At 32.0% G+C, this 11,936-nt stretch overlaps 2 protein-coding genes and 2 non-coding genes across 4 annotated transcripts; 2 read left to right on the top strand and 2 right to left on the bottom strand.

The window, feature by feature from the left end:
• Positions 1-1,313: 1,313 nt before the first annotated feature.
• Positions 1,314-3,865, bottom strand: LOC114387562 (ankyrin repeat-containing protein ITN1-like). Its single transcript, XM_028347760.1, has 3 exons — positions 3,379-3,865; positions 2,755-3,170; positions 1,314-2,463 (listed from the first exon to the last, which is right to left on the bottom strand). The coding sequence occupies exons 1-3, from the start codon at positions 3,830-3,832 to the stop codon at positions 1,390-1,392; spliced, it is 1,944 nt and encodes a 647-aa protein (XP_028203561.1). The 5' UTR covers positions 3,833-3,865; the 3' UTR covers positions 1,314-1,389.
• Positions 3,866-5,385: 1,520 nt separating this feature from the next.
• LOC114386485 (tetraketide alpha-pyrone reductase 1-like) lies at positions 5,386-7,550 on the bottom strand. The gene is made up of 6 exons (XM_028346501.1): positions 7,323-7,550; positions 6,798-6,967; positions 6,433-6,621; positions 6,113-6,275; positions 5,837-6,029; positions 5,386-5,642 (listed from the first exon to the last, which is right to left on the bottom strand). The coding sequence occupies exons 1-6, from the start codon at positions 7,441-7,443 to the stop codon at positions 5,480-5,482; spliced, it is 999 nt and encodes a 332-aa protein (XP_028202302.1). The 5' UTR covers positions 7,444-7,550; the 3' UTR covers positions 5,386-5,479.
• Positions 7,551-9,125: 1,575 nt separating this feature from the next.
• Positions 9,126-9,197, top strand: TRNAR-UCU. The gene has a single exon. It is a non-coding gene; the product is annotated as a tRNA-Arg (tRNA).
• Positions 9,198-10,423: 1,226 nt separating this feature from the next.
• On the top strand, positions 10,424-10,496 carry TRNAR-UCU. The gene has a single exon. It is a non-coding gene; the product is annotated as a tRNA-Arg (tRNA).
• Positions 10,497-11,936: the final 1,440 nt, after the last annotated feature.

The raw sequence follows: 11,936 nt of genomic DNA, 5'->3' as shown, positions 1-11,936 counted from the left end.
TTTAACAGTCAATTATGATGACTAGGAAAAGTAAAATTAAAACTAGAGCCAAAAACATATATAATTCTTTTAATTTATTGAGCGTTCCTTTTCTACATCTAATCGCAGGATTTTCCACTCCACGAGGTATATATAATTCAACGTTCAAAGTACGTAATTCATGCTCCAGAATCTGCTAGAAAAAAATATTTAGTAAATGATTTTGATGAGACTAGGAAAAAATTACAGGCCGTGCATAATTTATTTCACTTAATAAATTTTTATAAACATTGAATTCTATTAGTTCAACTGTTATTTTGAGAATTTCTATTCTAACATATAGTATTTTCATAAATATAAATAAATTTCACCTGTAAAGTTAATATTTTTTTTATTAGAGTTATGATGACGTGAATACATTTTTGGTTATTTTAAAAAAATGTTGAATCAACAACTTAAATTTGTTGAAAATATTTTTGTGAAAGTGTGGCGCAAAGGAAGTTGAAAGGATAAAAATGAAAGTTTATACATTTATAAAAATGAAAACAAATTATGGATGAGTATAGTAAGTTATTGAATTTACTGGTATTAAGATTCAATTTCACTGGATTTGCTAAGGGAAAGATTAATCAATTCTAAGCATGTCCAAAAGGAGTGCATCGTCATTGAATTGACTAATCGTAAGGTACCTAGAGAAGCCGAAGTAAAATGTGCAGGAACTACGGATAGGGTGATAATATAGACATTACAATAAATAATCTTGAATTCAATTTTTTATACTATTGTATTAGAATTGAGGGTTACTAAACATGTAGTAACTAAACTTTTTGAAATTCGATTTTTACTTCCTCAATAAAAGTTTGATTAATTAAAGTTTTTAAATTTTTTTTGTTAATATTTTTAGTTCATAAATTTTTGTTTGACTGAAGGTCTCTAAACTTTTAGAAATTATAATTTTTAATCTTTAAATAAAAATTTAAATTCATTATTTTTATTTATTTAATGAGAATTTTTAAAAATTTAAAAATTAAAAACCTTAATGAAAAAAATTGAGGGACTTGACCGTCAAATTTTTATTTAGAAACTAAAAATTGAATTTAAAAAAAATTAGGGACTAAAAACTTAATTAACCTAATAATTTATTTTAATTTGGATTTGAAATGTTGTTAGTGTTTTTTTTAGCAATGCTCAAAGAGAAAGAATATAACTTTGACTAGCAAAATTATTTGGGTTAACATTCATTAAGTTATTTGATACTGCTTATCATTCTCCAATACTCTTACCCTCATTTCAGTTTTAGATTTTGTTCTGTCTGGTTCTGGCTTGTGAAATAGTTTTAAAAAAAATTATGGATATACATCATTAACATTATTATGGTACAAGTGGTAGAATGCACGAGAGCCAAACTAATCAGTATGAATGGTAACCCTGTAAATAAGAGCTCTCAAAATCTGAATTTTCACTTTCCTTTTGGTAGTCTGCAGCTACATCCACACTTTCCTTCATAGTCTTTTTCCACCTTGATTTTCTGAGCCAGTGGTCAACCAGCATCACACTGAGACTAATGAAGATTGTGCCCAGAGAGCCCCCACCTACTGCTAGTAGCACAACGGATAGCCATTGCATCTCTGGACTATGTGGCAAGATCACCCATGTGCCTGCAACATAGCCAGTTGCCATAAATGCCACAGCCACCCACATGACCTTGTGAGTGATTGTCAATAGTCTTATCTGTGGCTTTCTTCTGAATGGAATGATACTAACAAGCACAATGACTATGGATAGAGAGGTGAATAGTGCTATGTTGTTGCTTATTGCAAAGACCTTGAAGGCTGTTGTTTTGCCCACCATTGACTTGCCTCTCATTGGTCCTTCTTGGTACACACCACCAGGGGGATTAATGCCAGCAGCAAAAGTCACAGTAGCAATCAAAACAGCAACTATTGTAATGGTGTTCCTGGCATTCAGTATTGCCTCTTTATGCATCTCATAGTGCTTATTCCTCCGGCTCTGAGTATAGTAAAGTTGATTTAGATTTTCAGCTTTTGTTTTATTCTGTTGCTTGTGTTTCCCTAAATTTCTTGGGGAGCAGTGATATGATTTATAGGTTGTATCCTCAATTCTCTCACTCACTTGAGGCTGGGAAGGTGATCTAGAGTTGGTGCTTCTGCCAAGTTGTGGTGGACTTGTACAATCATAAGCAACCATTTCATTTTGATTTGGCAATTCCACTGGATTAGTTGTATACCTCCATGACATTGAAAGGCTAGATGCTACAGGAGACACAGAATTGGTCTTGTCTGTTTCCCGTGAAAAAGGCGAAGATTGGATGCTTCTTCTACCACCAGCTCTGATAAGTGTGGCTTGTAATTGCCTATTTTCTGCACTGTCCTTAGCCTGGTCAAGGATGTCAAGTGCTGTGACCCCTTCACAGTTCCGAGCATTAACATCCACCTTTGTCTTGTTGATCAAGAACTCTGCCATCTAATTATCATAAATAAAACTATAAGCACAACTACAGACATATGGATTCACATTCCAAATCAATATGCCATAAATATTGATTGGCTAGGACTTACAATAATTGTTAAATAGAACCCATTGGTGTATATTAATTGATGTAAGCTCAATTTAAGGATTGAAATCCCAGCAATATTTCATCTAAATATCAACAATCAAATGATATTGAAAGAGGGACAGTACTAAAGCCATACTACATTGATTTTAGGTGACATACTTACATCAATAGATCTAAATGTGATAATAATTACTCACCTTATAGCGCCCGCCTAGAACCGCAAGGTGTAAGACAGTGTTGCCATAACGATCTTGAAAATGCAATAGATTGGTCCCATTGGAGACATGTACCAAGAATTCCAAAGCATCACACAATCCGTATCTCACAGCCAAATGGAATACTGTCTCTTCCTCTCTAGTGAGATGGTTAAGTGATGTAGCAATGCTTGACACAAAATCTTGAAGGACTGAGACTTTCCCTTTCATTACTGCCAGGTGCAATGGTGTATAGCCATTGTTGTTGTATTGTAAAACAAGATTTGGATCACGTCTTAGTAGGATCCATGCAATCTCTCTGTGTCCTCCATTACAAGCATGATGCAATGGCGAGTTCCCATTATCATCAATCACTTGAGTAAGCTCTGACCACTTATTCAACAATTCTCTAACAACATCTGCACAGAAATTTAAAATTTCTTAGATGAACTATTTAAAATTGTTAGTTCTCACTTTAAAATCAATTAAGAATTAGTAAGGTTGTCCAACAAGCATATAAACCACATTGTAGCAATTGAATCAGTCGACAGGGGACTTTCCAACAAAAATAAGTAAAAGTTAAAAAAAAAAATGCAAACTTAATGGAGAAAACCATTTTATGCCTACCTGTGTGCCCTCTTGATGCAGCAATATGGATACAAGATTGATCAAACCCTGTGGCCTCTGGCCCCCCCATCTCAGATAGATTGAGCAGGAGATTCAACATGTCAAGATTTCCATGTCTGCAAGCTAGAAAACAAGCGCTTTTGCCATTCTGATTAAGCTTACAAATAGCTGTGGAATTGGCATCTAGCAGCAACTTTAAGACCCCAACATTCTCTTGTCTGCAAGCCTCGTGAATTGGGGTCTCCAGGTTTTTATTCTCAGCAGAAACCATGTCAGGGCACAATCTAACTATTTCAGACACTATTTCAGTGCAACCGTACCTAGAAGCAAGGTGTAATGGAGTGCTCAAGGAATCAGCTGTTATCTGATGGAGAATTTCTCCATTCTCTTTAACTAGGCTCAAAAATGTGGTTATGTCATTGGACTTAACTGCATTATAAAACTTTGGATTCATATTGCCGAGCTTTAAAGTTATTGAGGCAGTGAGAATCTAAATAGAGAAAGTTCTGCGATCCCTTTATTAGAAGGCTAGCAATATATAGTAACGAAGTTGCAGAAAATGTTTGGAAAATTATCGTAGCTAGGAGTAGGGACAGAGTACACGGAGACAATTGACTTATGAGCAATTGAGCGTGCGATTACTTGTTGTGCGTTAACACTAACATTTTCTAGGAAAAATCCTGTTATGTCAGAACTAACTGGTCCAGAAGTGAACAATTTTTCCACGTAATAATAGCTGTTACAAAGAAGCTTCTTGGCATGCAAATGATGCAATTTATGAGGAGAAAGGGTAACTCGAAACAATTTTCTGTTACGCTCAGAAGTCATACGTACAGAGACTTGACCTTTCCTTCTAGTTCTAGACGCACCACTCGTGTGCATTGAATAATGATAAAAGTGGAGGGAAGCTACGCAGCAATTTTGTACGGCACAACATCAATTCTTTGGGTTTACATTCTCAAGAGATTCTGCCGTGGCAGTTATGCCATATTATGATATTGCCTTTCATATGCGTGCGATTTTGGATGAATTTGTTGTGCGTTAACACTAACATTTTCAAGGAAAAATCCTGTTATGTCAGAACTAACTGGTCTAGAAGTGAACATTTTTTCCACGTAATAATACCTGTTACAAAGAAGCTTCTTGGCATGCAAATGATGCAATCATGCATGACCTCAAATGTGTTTCATTCCCTGTTAGTTTAGTGGCAGTGGATACTAGCAAGTAATTTCCTTACTCTAGTATTTCAGACAAAGCAAAGGTTGTTAGAGGTTTTATGTGACAAATAAAAAAAAATATATATTGAAGTTAAAGATAGGAAAAATGAAATCAGTCGGTTACTATTACCCCCACTAAAAGGTGAAACACTTTGAACGACACAACATCAATTCTTTGTGTTTACGTTCTCAAGAGATTCTGCCGCAGCAGTTATGCCATATTGTGATATTGCCTTTCATACAACCATTCCTTTTATTTTGTTCAAGTGACCTGATTATTTCACATCACATCTTTTTAAGATGTACATTTCACTTTCTTAAAAGTTGAATATCTATTTTAATGTAAATTGAATATTTTAGAACTTTTTTTACTCTTACAGTGATTCTCAACATGATCAATAACTGGTTTTGAACCTCTATTATAAATTATGACCTTAGAAAATGAAATAAAAATATAAAAAGCCGATGACGCTCTCAATTATTCACCATTGGTAACAGGTTTGTTTATATTGAAAAAATTAAAGTATGAAATTACATTCCTTTATTAGGATGTGCCAAAAAAAATTCCTTTTTAGGGGAGTTTATATTTTAAAATAAGAAAGTATACTTAGTCTTTTTGTATGTCCATTTTTACGTTTGATCTTTTCTTTGTTTAAATGTCCAGTGTATATTTATTATTACTATAAGAGAAGGAGTTTCTTATGCGAGAAAAAAAAAATTCCTGGAACCTGGAGGTACTTTCAGGTTCGGGTCTTTCTAATTAATATCACAGTTCTACATTTTAAATATAGGGTCATTAATTTGGGAAGCAAGTACCATCAACCCAACAATGTTATTGATCATTTGGATTAAGATTACAATCTCAACTAACAACTTATGCAAGTTCATTCAATTGGACCGTGGCCTTGGTGAAGAGTGACATGGCCTTGCTTCACAAGAGAGGCAATGCAATCATCAAACATTTCTTCAACAGACTTAAACTTGAATCCTAGACTCCTGAGCTTTCCAGTGTTTAGTTCGTAATGTGGTCTATCTAGTTTCTCGAACCTGAAAATCCAATAAAAAGATAATAAGCTACACTTGTTCCATACATTTTTTTTTTTTTTTATCATTGCACGACAATGGGCGTGTGTAATTACATTTTGTAAGACATAATTTTGATACCAATTTTCACACTAAAAATTAAAACCAGTGTTAATATACTTATATTGTGCAACGATAAGGCATTAACATTAACCAACCTTTTGGAGATAGGGAGGGTAGGATAACGATTTGCTAGCAATGAAGCCAAATCATCTTCACCCATTACGGTAGAGCTGCAAAGGTATCTACCATGGGAGTCTTCATTTTCATAAACAAGGATTTGGCAAAGGGCAACATCATCGATATGAACATATCCCATCCTTCCAAGTAGTTGGAATCTCTTGGTTTCCCCTATTCATTAGAATATTAACCAACAATTATTCAAAGAAAATGTACCAACCTTAGTTAGGGGCAAAGCATATTTATTTATGTACCTTTGAGCAACCCTAGCACATCAGATGCAGTAGAGCATAAATTAGGAGGCAAGCTGGGTCCGATGATGAATGATGGCAGAACTGTCACCAAATTTATTCCCTTCTCTTTGCAGTATTCCCACGCTGCTCTTTCTGCCTGTGTCTTTGCCATCGCATACCATGCCTTCATTCAATACATGCTACAACTTAGAATCACGTTTTCATTTCTTATAAATTAACATGTACCTAGCTATATAGGATGGAGTAAAAAATTGGGCTTTTGAATAATTGAGTGTGCCCATATTTATGTATATGATGACTTAAGGTTAAGCAATGCGTACCTGGAGTTTCTCACAAATTTCCAAGGAGCTCCAGGATGATTCATCTAGTGGTGTGTTTGGATCAAAATCATCTCTTAGCCTAAGAGTTGAAGAAGATGAAGTTAATACCACACGACCAAGGGCAGGGTTCTTTCCACAAGAGCGCAGAACATTTAGCGTGCCTTTTACTGCCGGCTCCAATATTTCTGACTATGTTTGATCGAATTAAAATACCATGGTGTGAGATACTAGTAGTTATGTGAAAGTTTGGATAATTTCAGAGGTTGTAGATTAACATAGAAATTAAAAAAGCTAATTACTATGCTACCATATGCCATGTCACATACTAACTAAGAACAAACAAAAAATGTGACATATTATTATACCTTGGGATCAGATATAGTATTGAGTACAGGAGAGGCCACATGGAAGACTCCTTTGCATCCCATGATTGCGTTGTCGAAGCTGCCTTCTTCCATCAAATCAGCTTGGACTAGTTGGAGCCTCTCCGTTGCTCCTTCTAGACTCCATAAGTATTCATACTTCTTCTTCTTCCCTGTATGTACCAGCACCATATACAAAATACATAAATGTTTTCTTTTTTTGTTTAATATAATCAAAATATGCCACTTTTGGTGTAAGTAAAAAACCAAAATATCTTCCAACATAACAAAAAATGTCTAAAAATCATCCTGCCTATACAAACATACGTCAACTAACAACACGTGTGTTTTTCTTTTTCGCAGAAACAATTTTGTTTAAGACATAATCGGCCACTAATTAAATATGGGCTAGTCAACTAACAGCACATGTTTGTTTTTCTTTTTCTCACATAAATGCCACTAAATGTGTGGTACATGAATTGTATATTGTAATCAAAATGAATTAAATGACATATGGAAGAGAGAAACCTAAATCTCTGACAGTTCCAATGACATGATAGCCAGACAAAAGAAGTCGCTTAATTAGCCAAGAAGCGAGAAAGCCTGAAGCCCCAGTGACACACACTCTACCTCTACCTCTGTGTTCCATATCACAAGCCAAGGTGATGATACCTTTCTCCCTGCCACTATATGAAGCCTCCTTAGTCCTCACAAAGATTAGATGACTAAGCTAATTACTATTAACTAACTAACTTTTAACTCTGTGCTCAAGGGTGCATGATCTACCTAATCTAATTTTGTCCAACTACACTTAAAACTGATGGTGATCTGGTGAAATTACTTGTTTACCATTTGATAGTTAGTTTAACCATGATGCAAACGGAAACGGAATCGGTGTGCTGTAAAGAACTTCCAGTTTAACATAGTTTTGAATACCTTCAATTAGGGAGCTCTGAAAACCTCTTCTGCATTTTGATAGTGACGATTGACAATAACTTGTATGAATATGATCAAGCATTATGGATCTTTATGTACTTGTTTGACTCGTCGGTGCTTGGCTATAATTTAAACACTGCACTTCAAGGGGACAACTGCCCCAGAGCTCCATGTGGATCATCTTTTTGACTTGCATAAACGCCAAGGCTCAAACTGCTTTATACACCAATTCAATGTTCAAGAATATTTGCTGCATGAAAACCGGATACCTTTAAGAAAGGATTAAAAAAAACACTGTTCAATCAATTTATTTTAAAGTGATTTTACCAGGGAATAGTCTCACGTCGGTTTTAGATTTAAAAATGGAGTAATTGTTTATTGGTTTGCTTAATTATTTAAAAAGTCCAATTTATTGATCAGTTTTTTCAGCGTAAATTTATTTACAATGTTTTCATCTAGTTTAATGCTTATTTACCGGCTTATATTTTAGTGTCTCAAGTATTGTGATTGCAATATTTTAGTTCTTTAAACTCTAATTATACCAATTAAGTCTTTTTAAGGTTGTTCTCATTTTCAATCATGTTTCATTACGTCATCTGTGTTTGGGTTGTTGTTATAGAAGCATCAAACATCTATTTGCACATTCCAATGCACAAAATGGATAAATAATAGCATTGCTAAATTGGAAAACAAAACTGAGATGTGTTTAATTAAGCTATAATCCAAACAAATCATAAGTCTTTAGTTTCCTTAGAATGAGAAGACATCTCTTTTGTTGTTTAATATTTTTCTAAAAACAACAATTTACCCAGAAGTATCATCAATATGATAACTAAATGTATGTTTGGTTTATAAATAAAAATGTTGTCACACACGTTTTAATATAAAATCCAACATATAAAAGCAAAACAAACATAAAAGCAAGAGTCATAATCTGCTGTTGGTAAAATTATTTTTGCCTCTAATATAATTTTGTAACTGCAAATCAAACATATTCTAAATCAATATAAATTATATTTTTTTTATTATTGTATGCTAAATATTGTGTGTTTTAGGTGGTACATTGTATCTACTCATTGTCATATCATGTCTAATTTATCATGTATCTAATTCTATTAAATATTAGATGAAATTAAATTGAAGGAATTTGATTGCAAATAGGGGGAGGGGATCGAGAGGGGACTTGATCGGCATAATTAGCCCAATTGAAATTTGAAAATCAAAATTATACGATCCAATATTAAGAGCCTAAAATGAAATATAAACATATAAAAAAACAAATATCATGATTTTAATAGAAGAAAAACAAGTTGAAATACTGATTTTTTTTTCCTGAGTTCCTTCATGATTTCCTATAGATTTAATATTGTAATTACGGGCCATGTATAACAACAAGCACCCATGGCCTAATGGATAAGGCACCTGACTTCTAATCAGGTGATTATGGGTTTGAGTCCCATTGGGGCGTGTTTACAGGCTTACATTAATTTTTTTATTAATAATCTCAAATTTCTATTTTTATGTTTACAGCAATATCTATTGTTTTATTAAATAAACAAGAAAAACATTATATATCAACCAGATAAAAGCGAGTTTATTTATAAAAGTTAGATGGCATACGTTATTTTCTTTTATTCTTTAGATTTTTGGTGGAGTGGGAAAATAAAAGATTACAAAGAGGTAAAGTCAAGCTAAAACTCAAAAAACCAACGTATAAATGAACAACAGTATCTGCTTCCTTAACTCAACAGACCATTCTCTAGTCTCTACTAATCATGATGCTATTGGTTACCACTATTCCTTCCGCAACGAATAATCTGATTCACAAACAAAACAACTTGTGTCTATGTCCAACATCCCACGCTTCCAGAAGACCATATTTAATGGACATCAACTCTGATCCAAGGGAAAATGTTATATTAGACAAACACATTTACTGAAAAAGGGAAAATGTTATAGTAACCTTAGTCCAATATCTTTTAATGCTTAAGTTATGAATACCACTACTATTTTCTAAATATTTATTATTATTTCTAATACGATCAAGTCTCGTGTTTCTTTTCAAATATAATACTATCAAATGAGTAACTCGTCAACCATTAATTTTGATTGTGTGTTTTTTCTCTTTTGATCAACAGTTACTTGATGATTTTTTTTTAAAAAAAAGTCTTCCTTTTTTCTCCAGTTTTATTTTCACTGTTTAATATCATTCTCACAAAAAAAATTAATTTAATTACATTCGTGAGAATTTTTTAAAATATATATTATATATGAATTATATTTTTTTATTAATAATTACTATTTTATTTTTATATTTTTAAATTCTTGTATGTTAAAAAATAAATAATGCCATACTAATTGATGAAATTTGAAAGATTTAAAAGCCCAATTTATTTAAAACAAAATATGTACAATTACTATGTCATACTCCTTAAAGTCAATAAGTTATTAATATTATTATTATGACATCATTTAACATTGTTAATTGATAGTAGTGATTAAAATCAATAAAAAAATTGTAGGGGATAAAACTAAATGAAATATTTAAATAATGAAAATAAAAATTCTATATTATTGGGACCAAAAAAAATTTTAAGCTTATTTTTAAATTTGTTTAAACTTTGGTTAATTATATAAATTCCACAGCCATTGGGTATTAATTTTATAAAATACTTTGTGCTATATTTTCAAAGGCGCCCATGGCCTAATGGATAAGGCGCTTGACTTCTAATCAAGCGATTGTGGGTTCGAGTCCCACTGGGCGTGGATAATACCTTTTTATTTTATCATTGAGTTCAGATTACGATCGTCCATTTTTCTAAAATATACAGACTATACTTCCTCTGTCTTTAACCCTAACATGTTACTTAATTAGATAAATAACAAAGGATTATTATATGACACCCTGACTAGCACATGATTAGATTCGTTCTGCCTTGGCTTACTATGTTTTGGTGAATTATCATCTCCAGTACACTCAAAAAGCCTTTTCCAAATTTAACTAAGGTGCAATTTATAGGATGATTCATAAACTCTCTTAATAAAGAGGTTTAACTCCTCTGTCTAAAGAATATATATAAATTATTGTAAACTTTTTAATATTTTCTTAGAATAATAATAAATAAATAAAAATTCTTAATTTTTTAAGAATTAATAAATAAATAAAATACTGGTGAATCGAAGGATTAAGATAAAGATAAAAATTATAATAAAAAAATCCTCAATAATCAATCGGCACGTCCATGTGGAGTATTAATCAACTTCGATTGCTTCATGAAAACAAGAGTTATCAAGAATTAATAATTGCTAACTTGATTATATCAATTAACTCTGTAGGACAATGTGTCGTCCCTGATGCTTGTTAGCTAGAAAAAAATGACAAAAATTGTCAATACGGTGTAATTTGCCAACGTTAATCAAATTATGGATTTTTCTGATCATGATGCTATTTGTTGTTTTGAATTTCATAACTTTGCTGTGGGCTTTTTCTATGATTGGTGCACTCTACTTGTACTTGTCGAAAGATAAAAATAGGTTACTATTAATTAATAATTAATATGGACCCAATCTCTTAGTGATTAATTATTATTTGTCATTTCACAATAGTTAAGAAAAAATTTAGTGAAGGATTGCTAAGAAACAAGCTTTTAGTGACAATAGCTACTTAGTCCATTATAGAAGTTAAGCAAGGAAGTTGGATGACTATCTAAGCTTTTAAAAGCATTAACAACCTAGTGTAACATGGTTGATAAATAATTTTAATTATTAAGTATATGATTATAGATATAATTCTTAGTTTGTGCATGTAAGAAAATATTTATTGAAAAATATTAATTCTTTAAATGAATTTCAATATTGTAGAAGATTAATCATTGATTTTTGACGAAAAATATCTTGGTTAAGCAAAAACACCCCTAAAAGAAAAAAAAAATTGCTAAAAGGATATGTTTACCTAAAAAAAATAATCTTTTGTCATGAGCCTTCTAATTATCATATTTTTATAGTACAAAATATTTGTGAACTTAAATGTTTATTGAAGAATTTGTTATTGTTTAAACATTTTTTTATTTACAAAACTCAAATACGAGATCTTGTTTAAAAGTACTGAGACCCGTTTCACTAAAACAAACGATAAATTTAAATTATAATATAAGATTATTTTTAATTATTAATATTTTAAAAAAATATTAAAATTTAATTTAGAGA

Source organism: Glycine soja, chromosome 15, assembly GCF_004193775.1.
Source record: "Glycine soja cultivar W05 chromosome 15, ASM419377v2, whole genome shotgun sequence".
Taxonomy (NCBI): domain Eukaryota; kingdom Viridiplantae; phylum Streptophyta; class Magnoliopsida; order Fabales; family Fabaceae; genus Glycine; species Glycine soja.
Note: the sequence above shows the minus strand (reverse complement) of the source record. Positions and strands in the feature narration are given on the sequence as shown.